Here is a 21,116-nt window from a genome sequence, read left to right on the forward strand (position 1 = left end):
GGTCTATGCACATGTTGATATGTTAATATGGCAACCCTACATAGCAAAAATAGTGCTGTTATTTTGTGTGAAGTTAAGTAAGCCTCTGTTCTCAACTTTCCCACTTTCTTTATTATAATAATAATTTATTATTTGTACCCCGCCCATCTGGCTGGGTTTCTCCAGCCACTGTGGGCGGCTTCCAACAAATATTAAAAATACATTAAAATGTGACACATTAAAAACTTCCCTGAACAGGGCTGCCTTCAGATGTCTTCTAAATGTCAGGTGGTTGTTTATCTCTTTGACATCTGATGGGGGGGGGGCGTTCCACAGGGCGGGAGCCACCACCAAGAAGGCTCTCTGCCTGGTTCCTTGTAGCTTTGCTTCTCGCATTGAGGGAATGATGGGGGTGGAGACGCTCCTTCTTTCTTACCCTTTCACCAGACTCGCCACGGATTCCGGTGGGACCAGGAAGGCCCGGCTCCCCACTGGACCCTTTACGACCCTAAAAAAATAATAATAAGCAACAAAGGCATTTTACCACAAAGCAACAGAAGCAGGTCACCGGGTGGAGCTGCTATGCTGGTTTCCCAGCAAGTGGTTTTTACTCAGAGGGTGAGGGACGAGGACATCAGCATGGTGCAAATGCACTGACGGAGCCAAGCCAGTGATGGATTATTAAGGGTGCTGGGAACTACAGATCTGTAAGGGGGCAAACTACAGTTCCCAGAATTCTCTGGGGGAAGCCACGTGCTTTAAAAGTATGAGGTGGGATTTAACATAGATGTTACACAAGTGGAAAGAGGTCCACTCATGCAATGGGACTTTCCTTTTCATCCCTCTCCCACATGCCTCCTAAATCTGCTTTGGAGGATTTTGGGGAACCCAAAGCAGGTTTGGGGGCCATGGAGGGAATGGGGAGGAGTCTCATTGTGCAAGTGGACCTCATTCCACTCTTGAATTCCCCACATTGAATTCTACCCATGGTGCATATGCACCCTATGTCTGTGGGGGCCCTTAATGGGTCACAGCACTGACAGCTGCCCCATCTTACTGACCCCTAACTCCAGCCACACTTGGAAGGGACCCAAGATTAAAAGGCATTTGCCAGGGGTGAGGAGGAGGAAAGGAAATGTTCTGTTGTGTTGCATGTGGCCTTGAATGAAGCCAACTCCAACCAACTCCTACTCAGAGTAGACCCACTGAAAGCAATGAACCTAAATTAGTCATACTTATTAATGTGGAATGGTTTCTTTAATTTTTAGGTTTCATTATTGTTCCACAGTATGTCTTTAAGGGCCAGAGCAAATAACTTGACTTGGTTTTACAGCTGTGAAGCAGTATAGCAGGTGCTGTTAAGTTATGTTAATTAAGCTGTTGCGTATAGTATATAAGGGATGCGGGTGGTGCTGTGGGTTAAACCACAGAGCCTAGGACTTGCCGATCAGAAGGTTGGTGGTTCAAATCCCTGCGACAGGGTGAGCTCCCGTTGCTCGGTCCCTGCTCCTGCCAACCTAGCCGATTGAAAGCATGTCAAAGTGCAAGTAGATAAATAGGTACCGCTCTGGCGGGAAGGTAAACAGTTTTTCCGTTTGCTGCTCTGGTTCGCCAGAAGTGGCTTAGTCATGCTGGCCACATGACCCAGAAGCTGTACGCCGGCTCCCTTGGCCAATAAAGCGAGATGAGTGCCGCAACCCCAGTGTCGGTCATGACTAGACCTAATGGTCAGGGGTCCCTTTACCTTTTATAGTATATAAAGAGCAGCACCTAGCTCTCTCAGTACCCTGGTGGATGGGTCATGCTTATTGATATATTGTAAAAGGAGTTTTTGTTTTTGTTATTAAAACCTGGCAAAAGTTACTTTTGCGTTCCTTGTAATGTGTGGTGTCCCCAGTACGCCTTCTGCAGCGCAACTAATCTGCAAATAGCCAACAATTACTCTGCATAATAAGTCTACTCTGAGCAGGACTAGCATAGAATATCCCCTCTACTCAACTGTTCTCATAAGATAGCTTCCCCAATTGTGCCCCACTTATCTCTTGAAGTCCACGATGCAGAGAAGGTTCCTCAGCTGTGTGCTAAGTTGTCGCTGTTGCTTAATGGACTCACCTGAAACCCTCTTACACCTGGTGCTCCCATGGGGCCTTGCAAACCAATTGGTCCCTGAAAAGGAAAGAAATGGTATTTGCATAGCTGTCAACCGTCCCTTATTTGGCGGGAAACTCCCTTACCCCAGTGCCGTGCCCCGCTGCTGTCCCTTATTGATGATGTCCCTTAAATTTCCCAGGTTTCATGCTCGCCTGGCTCGAGAGGGAAGCAGCAGCTCGGGGTCCTCCACTGCGAGAGAGAGCACGCGCACGAGCTGCCGCGTCTCCGTCTCTCCTTTTCCCCCCTCAGGGGCGCGTTGTGAGGAGACAGGTGGCGGTGGACGGGTAGGCAGCCCCTCTCTTGTGAGACTTCCGCCGTGCTTCCAGGGGAAGCCAGAGGCGGCAGCGGTGGCTAAGGAGGCGGCCTGAGGGAGGAGGAAGAGGCGGGGATGCGGAGGGACGCAGAAGGGTGGCGCTTCAGTGGCTGCCGCGGTGCTGCAACCACCTCATGCCGGGCTTGCAGGCGGTGTGGGTGAGAGTCTCTCTCCCTCTCTCTCGGACGGGGAAGGGCCGATGGAACTCCTCGCACCAGGACGATGGCAGCCCCCATGTGCTGCTTAGCATACCCTCCAACCAGTGCAGCATCTTAATGCAGTGATTTCCCCCTCTGCATCCCTTTCATAACTCTTTCATAACTGCAAAGCAGCATGGCTCCATCAGTGCCGGATTTATGTATAAGCTAAGCAAAATCCCTTATTTTGGCTGCTGATCCCTTATTTTCGAGGCTGCTGGTCCCTTATTTTTAAATCTGTAAGTTGACAGCTATGGGTATTTGTGGCAGCATGACCACTTTGCGAAGCTTGGGGCGAGCAGAAATCTCCAAAGAGGGCTCTCCCACTCAGCTTGAAGATAAAATACCCTAGGAAGGTAGAAAATGACAGGCCTTGAAGTTGCTCTGGGCAGAAGGAGCAGGCCCAGTCATCACTTGGTCATGGTCTTCCCTACAACAGTGTTCTGCCTTGGGAATCCTCCAGACAACCTGTTTATTGAACAATCATTCTGATTTGCTCACACAGAGCTTACATGGAGGTTAGATTATTATGGAGCATTTATGTCATGAACAGCCCTAAGATCTGCAGATCAAGGGCAGTTTACAAATTTATTTATGGCGACAACGGATAAAGAGTACACCCAAAGGGTTTTTTAAATAGACTAAAGCTTTGGAAGAAGAAAATCAATGAAATTTGTACCAACAATGATCAGAACTTTGTGCATGTAAGGTGAAAGGAAAGGAAAGTTTTTAATATGGATTATTTCTGTGGTTTGGCAAAGTGAAGAGTAATTTGGTTTTCTATGGGAAATATAGTCAATAAAAGGAGGGGCAGGGATTGAAATATGCACAGCCAATGGAAAATGATGATCTTAAGTATATAATGGCAAGTAGATAAAAATATGTTTTATAATGCAGCGAGAGAGAGAGAGAAGAAGGACACAAGTGTAAGAAAAGGTGGGAGGTCAACTTTTAAATATGTGTTAAATTTAAATTAATTTTATGTAAATTCGTTAATTTTTTTGAAAAGCAATAAAAAAATTGAATTTAATTTTTAAAAAAGAAATGTTCTGATTTGTTTCTGGAGCGTTTACATGATGACAAAGCCATCATCCTGAATTTGTCCTGACTTACTTGCGTGATGGTTACAAACTTTACTATCAGCCATTCACTCATATCACACTTTTCAGTGTATTTCCTATCCACAAAAAGTTTGCCATCTTTCTTTTTTTAAAAAAGTGTATTTGTTGCACCAGGGCGAAAGAGCCCTTCAATCCATTGTGCAAACCTAAACCGATGTGTTTGAATTCCCTGATGCAGAATGCTGTCAGGCCGGAGGCAACTTTGGAAGAATTTGAGGAGCAACATGGAAAAACAATACATGGAATCTGAGCATCCTTTCCGTCCTGGAAATCTGAGTGCACTTTGAGACTTTCACTATTTTCAGATGGGATTCCATCACATACCAGCAATGCAGGTTGTGTAACTGTAGTCATCTGGGAGCTTTTGCACAAGAAACTCGCTTCCCCCAAAGATCAGAATTCTTGCAATAAGGAAAGTGATGAAAAAAAATGCCTTGTGGATGACAATGCGGCAGCATCTACAAGTTGGAATAAATGCTCATTAAAGAGCCAACATTGTTCAATTTGCCTTGCAAGCAAATCAAGGTGAGTCCTCAATAAACAGGTTGTCTGCAAGAGCCCTTAGGATAGAACGTGCTTCTCATGCAACCATCACCACATACAGTTTTCCTGTTATTTTCTCGCAGTTCTTCAGTTACCCTTTTATTCCTTCGCTTTATAATTATGAACAAGGAGTCTGGTTTTCCAGCTTATTTCCTTCCCCTTGGAAATGCCTTATTCTGCTGCTTAATGACTGGCCCAAGGCACTCGCAAGAAATCAGCTAAGATGCCCTGTGTGTGCGTTTTTGATCAAATAAAAGAGAAGAAAGAGATTTAAAACACACAAACATACTGCCTGCTGCGAGTCAATTGCTAAAGCTCATTAGATGCAAAATGAAAACAAATATTTACCATGAGCTGAAGACTCCAAATTAAAGTGGCTTCTTAATGCCGTGATATTTTAAGAGGAAGGCAATTGACAGGCAGATGTTGAAAAATTCACCATCCATTATCCTTTCTACTCTTAACTTAATTTTGGTAAGCACTGGGTAGGAATCGCAGTCACAGAGAGCACAGGACAGGTGTATTCTGGGACGAAAGGAGATGGACTCCACCTCAATGGAAGTTTAGCATGTGACTAAGATGAGCAATAATGCTTTCAAACAGGATTACTGGATACTTACAGAAGATCCCCTTGGACCAGGGTCGCCTCTCTCCCCAGGGATCCCACGATCTCCCTGAGAAAAATAACAGAAGATCATATGTGGTGCATTTGCAAACAATCCAGTCCCACTATTCAAAGCCATTGTTCTGCATCATGGTGGGCGGGACCCACATGGAGATCTATCCGCTGGTGGATCTCAGGGAGGTTTGCAATAGATCTACAAGGGTCCTGAGCTCAAATCGTTGCAGTGTGGCGTGTGTCCTGCTCAGGGTTCCAAGGAAACCGGAATTCTCGATTCCACTCCTAATTCTCCTGTCCACACACCCCAGAATGTCCCTCAGAAACTGTTAGGATTTTTATCTCACCAGCTGCTCAGAGATGGCTATTTACATCATGTGAGTGTCTGAGAGCGTGAGACAGGAAGTCTCAGCACAGTCTCAGTACTGTGAAAAGTTACTTTTGCTTCTGTGTGAAGTGTGCTCTTCTGTACTGCTGCTCAGAGAGAGCAGACACGCTCATGGAGTTCTCTGTATATAGACAATGAATAAAGTAGTCAATAGCTACTGATTGTCTCTTTCTTCTGCAATGGGATGCCAGAAGACGAGTGTGCTCCTCTCAGGAGGGAGGGGTCGCTTATTACCTCTCTCTCTACCTCTCTCTGGAATGAGGAAGATTTACAGCCAGAGGGTGTCTTGGTGTCTTGGGAAGGTGGCGTTTTTCCAACAGAAACCATGAGTCAACCTTTCATTGAACGCAACCATTGCTGAGTTTGCTGGTTCCTTGCTTTTGGTCTTTCCCCTAGAGCTTTGTTGCAGTCAGCAAGCCTCAGGAGAACTGATAACTATCTCTCTCTCTCTCTGTCCCATGTGTGGGCAGAGCCATTTTGGACTGGCACCTGCAATCTGTACGTCAGAGGCAGAGGGAATGAAGATGGCTCTGAGCTCGTCATCAACAGTGACGCAGAGCAACCTGGAAGGATGAGTGTTATCGACAAGTGTGGAGCATTCATGGATGAGATACGTACAGGTATACCTGGCTCTCCTGAAGGACCGGTTCCTCCCATCTCTCCCGGAACGCCCTACCGGAGGACAGAGAATGAAAAGTGACCAGGGCATTCCATTAAGTCTGCGTTTCCATTTGCAAAAGTTCGCCACCCGGTCAGATGGGGGACAGACCCCCAGGCTAGCTGTCAAAAGCAGGTGAGCAAAGCTGAGGAGATGCTGTGGTGGTCTTGCCGACAGGTGGCGACCCAGGACAACCTTTGGTGGCAAAGAATATCCATCACAGAGTAAACACCCTGGCTTAAAGTAACTCACATACTTCCAAGGACGTTAAATAAAAGGCCTTACTTACTGGTTGACCCTTTTCTCCTTTAGTTCCAGGTCTTCCAGGTAGTCCCTGAAGGGGAGAGAGTCACCAATGTCAGAAAACATGGAAGCAACAGAGAATTAAATTCACCACTGAGTGTTCTAGAAAACAGGAAATGGTTGCAGCCCTACCCAAGCTGTTGATATGGTTGGACGTACACATACAACACCTCAAACTCCTTGGATGAATGTAATAAATATATAAATTATTCCCGCTCCCGCCCCCTGATGTTTTCTGTGGAAGAATACTCACAGGAAGTCCATTCGGACCCTTTTCTCCAGGAACACCAAAGCGAGCTGCATCACCCTGTAAAATGCAAAATAATGTGGGTGTGCGGGTTGTTCAGCCTATTCTCACCAGAGAAATTTAAAAGAGGGTCCAGCAATTCAGCCCATTGTACACTTCTGTAGAATATTGCCCTTTCTTTTTCCTTTGGGGTTCAGGGTTCATTTCAAGCCAAGAGAATCAATGCATTTACTTAATGACAGTAAACTGGCACCACGCAGTAGAACCACTGAATACAATCTTTGAAAATAAGTGGGTTTTTAAAGGCTGGCGGCAGCTGTGCTATGTAAACATGAATTAGAGATGGGAGAATCTATTAATTTCTGTTTTTCATTTTCCCTTTTCTAAGCTTCAAAAATATCCCCTTCCCTCCCTCCCTTCCTTCCTTCCTTCCTTCCTTCCTTCCTTCCTTCCGACTTTAAATAATTTCCCCCCACAATATAGTAAAATAGTGACTTCAACAAATATGAATCAAGTAAGTAAAATACTGAGTTTTTCATTTATCCAAGTTGATGTGCAGTTCTCCCTATTTCGTATCAGCTTGCTTTTTTTTAAAAAAAAAAGAGTCCTCACGAAAATTCATCAACATGTTTCTCCCAATATACACATCTTTAAATGGAATTCCCCCTCAATAGACACATTTTGGCAAAGCAATTGTATAATGCATTTTTGTACATGTTACTGTTAGGCAAAGATCATAAGACGACCCGGATGGTCGCCAGATTCTGTGTACAGATCTGTAGGTGCAAACCATCCCCCAACCTAAACTAGTTCGTTAAGAAAATCCCCAAACTCGGTTCCATGGGTGACTCTGGGTCATCTCTCTGCGGTAGCTTATCTTAAAGTTTAAGTGTCTATATGCTTATTGCATTTATAAATTTTAAATTTATTGTTGTACATTGTTTTAAATGTTAGTTTCCCTTCTGGGATTGTACCTCCCAAGTGTGTTTTATAAGCTGGTCTCCTACCGTAATAAATTATCTATCTATCTATCTATCTATCTATCTATCTATCTATCTATCTATCTACATGTTACTGAATCTTATTTCTACACCAGCAGCAAGGCAATGTCCTGGCTGCACTAGGGGGCAGCAGTCTACTTCAAGGAGTGTGTGATGGCTCCATGTGGCACACAGAGCCCTGATCTCCAGGGCAGTGGGGTGGAAAGCGGCCAGGAAGCATAGGAGGAATGACCAGGGTTTTCCCCACAGATGTCTGACTGGCCACCGTAAGAAAAGGAGGCTGGACTCGGTAGCCTTTGGGCCTGATCCGGCAAAGCAGTTCTTTATGCCTCGGATGCTGCTTTTCAACAGATTTTCTTTATGTCCTTTTTCTTGGGGGGGACGGACAGACGTAGTTTTATTCATTTCCACCTTTGAACTGTTTAACATGGTTGCACGGAGATATACCTTTGTTTGCATTTGACCATATGATGTGCAAGCATTATGCAAAAAATAAGAAGAAAACAACAACAAACGCTCAGATAAGCATTTCTGAATAAACTGACAATGCTGCGTCAAAGTGTATACCAAAATCATTGCAATTGTTACAGATACGAAATTACGCATGGCAATGTGTATTGCTTAGATTGGCAACCGTAATTCAAAGGTATTTTGCATCAATAACAATTTGGACTTACAGGAATTTGCAGGAAGAGGGTAAGGGAAAGCGTTAAACTATGTGCTTTGTGCATACTTTGACAGGGTTCGTAAAAAGGACTACAAACCTTCTCACCATCGAGTCCATGAGTTCCATCTCTTCCATCTTTTCCAGGCATGCCCTGAAATAGTGGAGGACACCCTGTTTAAGTGGGGGGCGGCGGCATGGAATTAAATAAACATCACAAATGCCCCTGTCCACCCAAGACCCTTAATTGTTTAGTTCTGCCTTTAAGTGCAGCGCTCTACCCTCTCAGCACAAATTACCAGTGTTATAAGAAAAAACTGCTCTTTTTCCCCTTATGGGGTACCCAAGAACCCGTATAGAGTCTTTAAGTAGGTTCTCTATCGGTAGGAGAAAATAACAGAGGCCAACCAGAGAATGTTGAGAAGCAAAGCAGCTAGTAAGCCTGATCTTTATTAAACTGTTGCAACAGGATTCCCCCATTCCCCCCACGCAGGGAGGGAGGAGAGGAACCCAGAACATTGGTGTGCAAGCTCTTATATAGACTTTTGAAACTGCCTACCCTGTAGCTCAAGACCACCCCCCCCCCAAAACATTATACATACATCACAGAAAGAGGTGCTCCCCAGCAGAAATTTGAGTGTGTTGCTTCTCTCCTGTCTGCCAGGATACCTGATAATGCCTTATCTGATTGCCTTTTCTGGGTAGCCTGGCCATTCCTTGGAGATGGTAAATACTTAGTTCCTGAATCTCTTACGCATATTGATAGTGTGCTCAGCTTAACAGATACTTGCCAGACTGTATTTACAGGGAGGTGTGTAAGCCCCTACAGTTCAAAGACAATTGGAAAGCTTTCCCCATTTCCTTTCTCCTTGCAGAGAAATATTTGAGGTCAATTTGGGAGAGTCAAAACGGCTTCAGGATTGCCCTCCTGTACTGTTTCAGACACTATACTTATGCATGTGTGTTTGCCTTGTACATTTATGAATATATATATATATATATATATATGCAGGTTTTGGTGTCCTCGGGTGTCTTCCCGTGTAAAAGTTGGGGTGTCTAGGCGACGTTTCGACGAGGTCTCACTCGTCATCTTCAGGCTGGTGCTTTCGGCTTCTTGTTACTGGAACAGAGCAGGATCTCAGTGTTTGAGTTCCTATAAATACTGTAGAGGGGGTGTGGTGTATAGCCTCCAATGTTCTGGGCAGAGAGGAAGTTCCCAGGCTAGTGTGCCTTTTCTTCTTTTGTTCCTTAATTACTTGAGAGATATCTTGAGTGATTTCTTGAGTGATATCCTGAGTACCACTTAGGTGGGTCATTAGGTGTGGATTAGTTGTTAAAGTCTTTGTGTCTTGACCTCTTGAACTTTGTGAAGAGTTTTCCTGAGAAGATGGCTGTACTGTACTTCCTCTCTGCCCAGAACATTGGAGGCTATACACCACACCCCCTCTACAGTATTTATAGGAACTCAAACACTGAGATCCTGCTCTGTTCCAGTAACAAGAAGCCGAAAGCACCAGCCTGAAGATGACGAGTGAGACCTCGTCGAAACGTCGCCTAGACACCCCAACTTTTACACGGGAAGACACCCGAGGACACCAAAACCTGCATTCCTGTACCCGTGAAAATCTACGAAAGCATATATATATATATATATATATATATATATATATATATATATATATATATGACCTTGGGATGCGGGTGGCACTGTGGGTTAAACCACAGAGCCTAGGACTTGCTGATCAGAAGGTCGGCGGTTCGAATCCCCGTGATGGGGTGAGCTACTGTTGCTCAGTCCCCGCTCCTGCCAACCTAGCAGTTCGAAAGCACATCAAAGTGCAAGTAGATAAATAGGTACCGCTCCAGCGGGAAGGTAAACAGCGTTTCCATGCGCTGCTCTGGTTCACCAGAAGCGGCTTAGTCATGCTGGCCACATGACCCGGAAGCTGTATGCCAGCTCCCTCGGCCAATAAAGCGAGATGAGCGCCGCAACCCCAGAGTCGGTCACGACTAGACTTAATGGTCAGGGGTCCCTTTACCTTTACTTATATAAGACCTTAGCATTATTATAGCACCAGCATGTCAGGCTCCATCTGCACTATGTGTTTAAAGCTGTATCATTCCTTTTTCAACAGGCATCCCCCAAAGAACCCTGGAAACTGAAGGGTGTTGAGAGTTATTTGGAGACCCCCCCCCATTTACCCTCACAGAGCTATAGTTCTCAGAGTGGTTTAAGGGCCAGTCTGAACTCTGGGAATTGTAGTTCAGTGAAGGGAACAGAGGGTCACCTAACAACTCTCATCACCCTTAAGAAACTAAAGTTCCTGGGATTATTGGGGTGGGGTGGGGGAGGCATGACTGTTTAAAGCGGTATGACACTGATTTAAATGCACAGTGCAGACGGGGACTCAAGAGATACGGAGAACGCCAGTCACCATACTGAGAGACACATCCTGTAACTCAGACTGAGGTTTAGATGATTAAGTGGCATGCAAATCCCGTTCAATAAAAGTAATATCTTGAGCTTCAGGGTCACCATATTTCTACCAAACAGGGCACGCACGTTCCCTTGCTACGAACTTAGCATCAAAAATAGCTTCATGTTAACGACTACAGCAAGACTTACAGGTTCTCCTAAAGGTCCAGCAGTTCCTGGAGTTCCTTTGGGTCCTGGTCTGCCCTAGGAGCAGAGAGCAAAAAACTATTAACAAGCATTACTTGTGGCCAACGAAGTATCATCAAAACATATGAACCTAACCAGGCCCTGAGATCATCTTCTGAAGCCCTTCTTCATGTGCCTCCTCCTCGAGAGGTCCAGAGAGTGGCAACACAAGAACGGGGCCTTCTCTGCAGTGGCTCCCCATCTGTGGAATGCTCTCTCCAGGGAAGTTTGCATAGCGCCTTCATTGTACACCTTTAGGCCCCAGGCAAAAACGTTCCTCTTTAACCAGGCCTTTGGTTAATCCGATTTACATCTTATGCCCTTTTAAAAGGTGGCTCTATTTTGCGGAGGGATGTTATTGGGTTATTGTTCTTATTTTGATTTTATATATTGTGATCTTTTCCATGAACTGCCCTGAGACCTCCGGGTATAGGGCGGTATATAAGTTCAATAATCGAAAGAAAAAATAAATAAATAAAACAAAGAGAGGGGTAAATGCTGAAAGGAATCTTCCTTCAGAAGTCTTCCTTACAGCACTAGCAAAACTTAGAGAATGCAGTGGAGCCTTAAAGGCTGCATCATTCTCCGTCAGACACAACAGCCATTTCTCTTAGTAATGGTTCCTTTGACGTTTTCACATTTCTTGTCGTCCTAGTTCTCTCTGCACTCCAGCACCTTTCAAATATAGGCAGTGGAACAAACTCTTAATGGCACAAAAACGTAACGTTAAGTAAAATAACACATACCTAGAAATAATATAGATAACGATGATGGTAATATTAGTAAGTATAGTAAAAAAAATAGAAATGTACTTACAGTATCGCCTTTGGGTCCCCGGAACCCCTGAGGACCCCGATCGCCACGAGGCCCCTGAAATGAAAAAGCAGAAAAAGTGTTTTTTCATTCTATTTCACAATGGCCTGGGCCATTTTCACACATTAATAATAATAATAATATAATAATAATTTATTATTTATACCCCGCCCATCTGGCTGGACTTCCCCAGCCACTCTGGGCGGCTTCCAACCCAATATTAAAATACAGTAATACATCAAACATAAAAAACAGGGCTGCCTTCAGATGTCTTCTAAAAGTTTGGTAGTTGTTGATCTCTTTGACATCTGGTGGGAGGGCGTTCCACAGGGCTGGCGCCACTACCGAGAAGGCCCTCTGCCTGGTTCCCTGTAACTTGGCCTCTCGCAGCGAGGGAACCGCCAGAAGGCCCTCAGAGCTGGACCTCAGTGTCCGGGTAGAACGATGGGGGTGGAGACGCTCCTTCAGATATACTGGGCCGAGGCCGTTTAGGGCTTGAAAGGTCAGCACCAACACTTTGAATTGTGCTCGGAAACGTACTGGGAGCCAATGTTGGTCTTTCAAGACCGTTGTTATGTGGTCTCGGTGGCCGCTCCCAGTCACCAGTCTAGCTGCCGCATTCTGGATTAGTTGTAGTTTTTGGGTCACCTTCAAAGGTAGCCCCACGTAGAGTGCATTGCAGTGGTCCAAGCGGGAGATAACTAGAGCATGCACTACTATTAAGTTGTGTGAAAGCCAACTGATATGCTCTGGAAACATGAAGTCTGGGGAGAAAGACGTATCAGCAAGCAAATATGTGTCTATTCAGGGAGAGACAGGATTATCTATGCCCCCTGGTCTTTCAAGATTTTGCATCCTTTTGTTTTATTGCTACTTGTCCAGTCTCGAATTGGTGACAAGCCCCTGTGACCCCCACTTATGTAAAAGTATCTTAAAAGAATTTATCATAGAAAATGTCTTTTTCAGGATCCCGTTTTGAATCTTGTGCTAGTTTAAAATATATATACTCACATTTTTTTAATTTTTTTTATTTATTTTATGTGCCAAATGCAATTTATCTGCAGCATTCTTTGGCTACATGCATTTTTTAAAAGGAATATTATGGAGTGAACCCCAATTTTCATGCTTAAGAGTAGACCCACTGAAATTTAAGTCCCATTGATGCTCTACTATTCCAACCATGGAAAGATTTGGCTCCAGTTCCCATATGCGCTATTAAATCATTTCCCAAAATAAGTGTCATATTTTCATTCATTCCTGTTCTACTAGCGGACGTGGTTTTCAAAAGTTTTCTTCCCTGTTCCTTTCATTTAGCAAAAATAAAGAACCTCTAAATTTAAATTTATTCAAGTTGTATGATGAAGTTGAATTTATCTTTCTGTCTGAATAGTGTATGGTTTAGGTTCACTACCCATTCTTGCTCAAAGTCGAAGGTCATGTCCAGGTGACCATATATTGGCTTAATAATATGCAGAAAAATCAAGATCTCTCCAATTAAACATAGTTTCACATTTCAGCCAAACCAGGAAACTATGGTTACCAGCTTTGGAAGAAGCCAGGTTCCCTAAACCACATTTTGAAGTATTTTTAGGACCTTGGCTTATTCTGAAGCTGGAAACCACATTTTCTGAGTTTGCAGGAACCTGGAAATGATGGCTAATTGGAGACTTCAGCACTGTAGTCAGAGAAGAGCAAAGGGGCTTATGTGCGCGGGCAGAAATCATGTTCATACCTTGATTTATTAAGCCAAAATAGGGGTGTCCCAAATAGAGCAGCAATATTTGTTGCTTGCTCTGCTTAGTTTTTCTTTTGATACCCCTTTTCTTGAAGTTTTCCCTTTTCTGGATGTTTGCTTGCTAGAATTGCAAAGTTCTCAACACTGCCTAGAGAGGGCACTGTCCTGTAAAAAAACAACCACCAAACACTCAAATCTACTCTGTATTTCAGAAAGTTGCTTGTCTGTCCTCTGCGCACCTTTTAAGATATTGTAACCAAACTCTGCACGATGGTTCCTGAGATCAAGGAGCAGGTTTTCATCTACGTTTGTGAAATATACTCAAAGTCGAGAGTAGCTTTCATGCTCTTTATTCAGCTCATAGTGATGAGAAGGAATGGAAGTTCCCCCAGAAGGTCTGCTTTATATACATTATTTACATAATGGGCCCCACATGATTGGCTAATTCCGGGATTCTCCTGTAGGCCAATCAGGCTGCAGATTCACTTCCACCTGGAGCTGGATCAGGTGCCTCCTGTGAACCAATCAGACTGCTGCATTCTGGATCCTATTGTTCTAGGACCAATCAGACTGCTGCATTCTGAATCCTATTGTTCTAGGACCAATCAGACTGCTGCATTCTGAATCCTATTGTTCTAGGACCAATGAGACTGCTGCATTTTGGATCCTATTCAACTCAGCACATAACAGTTTGGATGCAATGGGACACCATCTTGAATCATGGTGGTGGGCTGAATTTTTCAAAACTGCACTTATTTTAACCACTGGTTTCCAAGCTGCACAAGTTTCTTTGTTTAGAATTCCTGAGCAACCCTAGGTGCACAGCTGATAGTAAAAAAATGAAGACAAATACATCTGGAAATGCGCACTAGAGAAACCTAGCAATATAAAAAGAGGCACATACCGCTTTTCCTGGGGGCCCCGGAAGACCGGGAGGTCCTCTGAAACCAATTGTTCCCTGAAAACAAGAAATGAACATGGTCAGACCTTTGCCTAGAAGAGAGACTTATCCTTAATAAGCAAATTGCTGTGAAAAAGGGCAAGAAAGCACACAGAACTTTTCATGCATTCTCTGACCTTCCAACACCCACCCACAAACAAAAAGAGGTGTTATTGCCAGTTTGCATTTCTTAGTGCAGAAAGTATTGATCTGATGTGTACAGATCTTTCCTATTCTAATTGATTCAAGAGGGTTCTGGAAGCTTCTCTGTGTGAAAGAAACAAGCAGAAAGTTTGTGATTTTTTGGGTTATTCCTTCAAAGAAGCTGAGTACAGATGGTTTAAACTGGTTCTGTTATCTCTTCTGCAAGGTAGAGATAATAGTAGAGGCCAGAAGGAGCCTGGGTTTCACTCACTTTCTCTTTCCGTCTCTCTTTTGTTCTAGTGTGGTGTTCTGTACATAGTATGTTTAGTGTTAAGGTTTTGTCTTATAAGTTAAGTTCTAAGGTTATTATTAAGGGACGTGGGTGGTGCTGTGGTCTAAACCACAGAGCCTAGGGCTTGCCGATCAGAAGGTCGGCAGTTCGAATCCCTGCGACGGGGTGAGCTCCCGTTGCTTGGTCCCTGCTCCTGCCAACCTAGCAGTTCAAAAGCACGTCAAAGTGCAAGTAGATAAATAGGTACCACTCTGGCGGGAAGGTAAACGGCGTTTCCATGCTCTGCTCTGGTTCACCAGAAGTGGTTTAGTCATGCTGGCCACATGACCCGGAAGCTGTACACTGGCTCCCTTGGCCAATAAAGCGAGATGAGTGCCGCAACCCGAGTCGGCCACGACTGGACCTAATGGTCAGGGGTACCTTTAAGTTTATCAAGTCTGCAGCAACTGGATTTCTTATGGACAGTGCCAATCCTGAATGTATTAGATTTGTGACCATGATGCTCATTTGCCTTCAGTAGCAGTAAAGCTCTGCCGGATGGAATATTAATTGCCTCAGGTCAATTTTGGGGAACCCTGCAACCTGTTTAGGTTTTTACTCTGCTAACTATACATTAGAATCTACTCCGGATCAATACTGAGTAGACTTTCAATGACAGTTATCCCCGATCAAGGATGAACCAATTCCAGGCAAAGGGAACCCTTGAGGTGGGCATGGCGAGAGGCACAGCCTGGTGAGCGAACCAAGAGCCAAACAGACCATCCTGGGGGACTGCCTTTGCCTCATGATCTTGAGGTTCGCCACCCCTCCTGCAAGGTAATCCAGTATTCTGCGAAGACTGAGAGGAAACTGCTTGCCAAAGGTGGCCTAGTTGCATCTGAGGCCAAGGAAAGATCTGAAGTAGGGGAACCTTTCTCATGGTCAATTTCCACTCTCTTTTTTTGCTTTTTTAAAAATTAACGTTCTTATGTCACATATGTATACATTATCATATTACAGAGCATATTATAATATATTTTCCAACATGTATACAAAGTTTATATACCAAATTTATGTAGCTAAAGAAAGAAAAAAGACAAAGAAAAAACAAAGACATAAAGCCATTTCAAAATAATATTTGTACCAACACTACAGACTTCCTGTCAATCTCGTTGTATATTCTTTTTTAACAGTGAATGTACTCTTATTATTGTATATTTCTTTACATTTTATCAAAGGCATTCCTATTTCAATATGTATGTTCAATATGTACCCTTAATCTTGTTTCTCATCTCAATTTCTCTCCAACGTCAATCAATGTCAAACAACATCAATTTCCACTCTTACTCACACATTACACAGAAGCGCTGGATTCGAGAACAGCCTTCTTTGGTGCAAGGGTCTGAGAAGAGTCAAGAGGAAAGGAAGCTGGACTTACCCTGTCTCCAACAGGCCCCACGGGGCCAACCAGACCTCTTAACCCTCGTGGTCCCTAGGAATGAAAAGTATCTGTTGATTTATTTAGAAAACTCAGGATTAAATGAAGTTTTGGAAGTGGCATGCAGGCCAAGGCATTGTTTGGTGGGAAAAGACAGAGATCAGAGTCTAGGGCTCTTTTTTTGTGAGTTGGGCAGTACTACGGGCAGAACTATGCCCAGAGCATTTGGAGTAAAGAAGATGGTGGAGTGAAAGGAGGGACTACCCAGAGGACTGCATCTTAAAAACAACTAATGGAAAACAACATGGAATAAAAATTTTGCCTCTTGCAGGATAACAGATATATGGACTTTGTTAAATAAGATATATGGACTTTGTTAAATAACACATCAGTGGCTGATGGAGAAGATAAGAACAGTTAAGATCAGAACTATGAAAGTGGAGAACAACAAGGAAGAAAAGCAGAAAACAAATGAAGGGCATCTCTCGATATCCAGAACGCGGGAAGCCCCCTTTTGAATTTATTTTTTAAATTTGGAATGTTGAATTGGCTGTATTTTGGTTAAACCACAGAGCCTAGGACTTGCTGATCAGAAGGTCAGTGGTTCGAATCCCCGCGATGGGGTGAGCTCCCATTGCTTGGTCCCTGTTCCTGCCAACCCAGCAGTTCGAAAGCACGTCAAAGTGCAAGTAGATAAATAGGTACCGCTCTAGCGGGAAGGTAAACGGCATTTTTGTGTGCTGCTCTGGTTCGCCAGAAGCGGCTTAGTCATGCTGGCCACATGACCTGGAAGCTGTCTGCGGACAAACGCTGGCTCCCTCGGCCTATAGAGCGAGATGAGTGCCGCAACCCCAGAGTCGGTCATGACCGGACCTAATGGTCAGGGGTCCCTTTACCTTTTACTATTTTTGGTTTAATGATTTGGTATGATTGGAATTGATTTGTCATTAATTGGAAGGTTTTACAGTGGTGCCCCGCAAGACGAACGCCTTGCAAGATGGAAAACTCGCTAGACGAAAGGGTTTTCCGTTTTGGAGGCGCTTCACAAAACGAATTTCCCTATGGGCTTGCTTCGCAAGACGAAATGTCTTGCGAGTTCCTGCGGGTTTTTCCCCCTTTACCCCCTTTTCCTAAGCCGCTAAGCCACTTATCAGCTGACCTGCTGAGAAGCCGCTTATCAGCTGATCCGCTAAAAGCCGCTAAACCGCTAATAGCGCTAATCCACTAAGCTGTCAATGGGCTTGCTTCGCAAGACGAAAAAACCGCTATACGAAGAGCCTCACGGAACGGATTAATTTTGTCTTGCGAGGCACCATTGTAAATTGAAAACAAATAAAAAATATTTTAAAAATAAATAAAAACGGTGGCCTATTTTACCTGCAAGCCAACAGTTCCTGGAGGTCCTGCAGGACCTGGGGGTCCTGGTGAACCCTGGAAGAAGAGAACAAGAAATGAAAGACGCAAAGTGTGTTGACAAGGCCTACAACCCTCCCCCATGGCTTCCAGCAACAGGTATTTGCAAGCATCGCTCCCTTTGACTGTGGAGGCGGAGGACTGCCATCATGGCCATCATTGAAAGCTCTCCTCCATGAAATAGTCTAATCCATTAACCTTAACATGGTGGAATCATGTGTCCCAAATAGCATTGCTGTATACATATTGGCTACCAATTCAAGCCTCCATCTAACCCAGGGGTCAGCAAACTGTTTCAGCAGGGGGCCGGTCCACTGTCGCTCAGACCTTGCGGGGGCCCAGACTATATTTTGAAGGGGGAAAAAATGAACAAATTCCTATGCCCCACAAATAGCCCAGAGATGCATTTTAAATAAAAGGACACATTCTACTCATGTAAAAACACGCTGATTCTTGGACCATCCGCGGGCCGGATTGAGAAGGCGATTGGGCTGGATCCGGCCCCTGGGCCTTAGTTTGCCTACCCATGATTTAACCCTTGCCAACATCTGGATTGCTGTAGAAATTATCTTGCAACCCAAACAGTGGCCTTATTTCTGGACAGGAGTATATTTTAGGAACAAAACCAGTCATCCAATGACCTGTAATATACTCACTCCCCAGAAAGTTTACTAGAGACAGACAGATCTTTCCATTTAAGTTTCTTTCGGTTTTTCATTTTCCATTCTCCACATTTCCAAATCACTTTGCATTTTTAAAAAAATTATTATTATTACTATTATTAAAAGTCCTCATGAAAATTCATCAGCATTTCAGTTTTCAGATTTGTGTGCAATTTTGCCTAATAGACACGTTTCTGGAACATGTAATACACTTCCATGTGCTGCTTGCATTGATATAGGCATTTACACGCACGCTTTACAGAAATGCAAAGTTCGCAAGCATCATTTGGACACATTGATTGGCTGGAGAACCACACTGTAAAATTTGGCGAAGTGCAAATGTCAAAAGGTGGCGATGTTTCGGCGCACATATTACTGTTTCACGAAAGTGCAAATTAAGTAGGTTAACCTTCAAATGCAAACTGGATTTAATTTCTCTCATATCCCTACTCAGCCCACATAGTGTTACTCAGTACAGCTCATGCTTTAGGCTTCTAACACCTGAACAGCACTGGCAGCCTTGTCCTACAAAAATCTGCCTACACTGACTCATCGTTTTTATAATTTGGCATGAACTAGCCCAGTGTTGTTGAAGTGTGTATTTCAGGGATGAATATTTCAACTGCCCCGGGATTCCTACGTTCTCTACCCTCTCCTCTTCTTGGACTCAACTACACTCGTCAATTATAACATTATAAAAATGTCACACCAGATGGCACTATAGAACAGAAATCTGAAGTCAACAATAATTTCCATTATGAGCTTTTATAGCGTTTCTTTTCATAATGCTTTTTCTTTTTTATAGCTGTGTAGATCCGGCCCTTGACTGAACACTCTACATCGAAAAATGCAACAATGCCAAACATCCAAGGCTGGGCATGGAACCTGATATAAAACAGCATTTATTTTCTTAATTCATTCATCTCCCATCCCTTAAGCCTACTCCTCACAACACTGTTGATTACAATCTATTCTGGCTGATTGACAGCCCAATTTCCTTGAAGCTTTCGCTGGGGAACAAAATTGACGCTTAAGAAAAAAGGGGTGTTTGTGTTACCTTCTCGCCATCTTTGCCTACTTCTCCAGGTTCGCCTTTATAACCCGTATGTCCCTAAAAATAAAACCAGAGTAATCAGTATCCTATTACTGTAGACATGCAGTTTGTTTGGGTCAAAAAGGTGCACACCTCTGGAACGTGTCCAGAGGAGGGCAACCAAAATGGTCAAAGGCCTGGAAACGATGCCTTATGAGGAATGGCTAAGGGAGCTGGGCATGTTTAGCCTGGAGAAGAGGAGGTTAAGGGGTGGTATGATAGCCATGTTCAAATATATAAAAGGGTGTCACATAGAGGTGGGAGAAAGGTTGTTTTCTGCTGCTCCAGAGAAGCGGACACGGAGCAATGGATCCAAACTACAAGAAAGAAGATTCCACCTAAACATTAGGAAGAACTTCCTGACAGTAAGAGCTGTTCGACAGTGGAATTTGCTGCCAAGGAGTGTGGTGGAGTCTCCTTCTTTGGAGGTCTTTAAGCAGAGGCTTGACAACCATATGTCAGGAGTGCTCTGATGGTGTTTCCTGCTTGGCAGGGGGTTGGACTCGATGGCCCTTGTGGTCTCTTCCAACTCTATGATTCTATGATTCTACACAGCTTTTAGAAAACCAAACTATATTGAGTCTATTCAATGAGAAACATTTCATGGAGTAATAGTGAGTATATATCTACATGTTGTGTCAGGGAACCAGCAAGCAATAAATCACACAGACTAAGCAGTGGGGTGGGGGGGAAGCCACTCAGGTGCCTGGGGCGGTGCGCCCAGGAGCAGGGCGAGCCACCCATAGGGGCAGGGCACATCGTGGGGCCTCCGGAGTCTGCCTGCCTCCTTCCACTCAGCCACCCTACAGCTGGAGGGAGGCAGTGGGTGGACCATTTGGGCAATGCGGAGCCTGCGGGCGTCCAAGCCATCGCGTCTCTCGCAGCATTAATTATACCCATTTGCTTACGAGATACTCTGATGTTCATTTTCCTATTTCGTTCTGTTCTAAACTGCTTAGAAATTTACTGTTACATGTAATTCATGTATAATTTAAATTAGTAAATTAATCATTTCTGCACAGATACAGTCTGTACAAATCCATCGGGGGGAAAGCCCAGTGCTTGGGAAACAGATAATTGGGTCCCTCTACCTGGGTGTTTCGAATCCCTGCGATGGGCTGAGCTCCCGTTGCTCGGTCCCTGCTCCTGCCAACCTAGCAGTTCAAAAGCATGTCAAAGTAGGGACCGCTCCGGTGGGAAGGTAAACGGCGTTTCCGTGCGCTGCTCTGGTTCGCCAGAAGTGGCTTAGTCATGCTGGCCACATGACCCAGAAGCTAGGCCAGTAAAGCGAGATGAGCACTGCAACCCCAGAGTCGGTCACGACTGGACCTAATGGTCAGGGGTCCCCCCCTACCTGGGTGTTGTCTACACACTGACTAGCACAGACTCTCCATGGCTTCACACATTCCAAATCTGGAGATGCTAGGAATTCAATCTGGGATCTTCTGCATGTGAAACAGATGCTCTGCCACTGAGCTATGGCTCTTTCTCAACAAAAGCTTGCCCCACCTTTTTCTCAAAACCTCCACACAAGGAGAATCCACAAGGATAAATTCAATGTTACACTAAGGTGATCATTTCATCATTTTTGCTTGCTGGACAGAACAATCTCCCATCTCCTCCTACTGTGTGCTGATCTTAGGGCTCTCCTGACCCTCCCAGAGCAGATTTGATAGAGAGGAGAGAGGGGCAGTGCTCTTTTCCCGCCCCCTTAAAAAAATGTTTAGGGGTATTATTTTGACTCAAGAAAATCACCATTTT

The 21,116-nt window shown here is 44.3% G+C and overlaps 1 protein-coding gene across 4 annotated transcripts in view; it reads right to left on the minus strand.

Moving 5' to 3' along the window:
- The window catches only part of COL9A3 (collagen type IX alpha 3 chain), a 79,530-nt gene that overhangs the window by 14,275 nt on the left and 44,139 nt on the right, over positions 1 to 21,116 (minus strand). For all 4 annotated transcript variants that reach the window (XM_081867707.1, XM_081867705.1, XM_081867706.1 and 1 more), the window contains 13 exons: positions 19,320 to 19,373; positions 17,565 to 17,618; positions 16,188 to 16,241; positions 14,299 to 14,352; positions 11,663 to 11,716; positions 10,811 to 10,864; positions 8,285 to 8,338; positions 6,526 to 6,579; positions 6,259 to 6,303; positions 5,930 to 5,983; positions 4,925 to 4,978; positions 2,092 to 2,145; positions 416 to 487 (listed from right to left, as the gene is read on the minus strand). In XM_081867707.1, the coding sequence (XP_081723833.1) occupies positions 416 to 487; positions 2,092 to 2,145; positions 4,925 to 4,978; positions 5,930 to 5,983; positions 6,259 to 6,303; positions 6,526 to 6,579; positions 8,285 to 8,338; positions 10,811 to 10,864; positions 11,663 to 11,716; positions 14,299 to 14,352; positions 16,188 to 16,241; positions 17,565 to 17,618; positions 19,320 to 19,373 (711 nt within the window). The remainder of the gene's footprint in view (positions 1 to 415; positions 488 to 2,091; positions 2,146 to 4,924; positions 4,979 to 5,929; positions 5,984 to 6,258; positions 6,304 to 6,525; positions 6,580 to 8,284; positions 8,339 to 10,810; positions 10,865 to 11,662; positions 11,717 to 14,298; positions 14,353 to 16,187; positions 16,242 to 17,564; positions 17,619 to 19,319; positions 19,374 to 21,116) is intronic.

Source organism: Podarcis erhardii, assembly GCF_964252035.2.
Source record: "Podarcis erhardii genome assembly, chromosome: 6".
Lineage (NCBI taxonomy): Eukaryota > Metazoa > Chordata > Lepidosauria > Squamata > Lacertidae > Podarcis > Podarcis erhardii.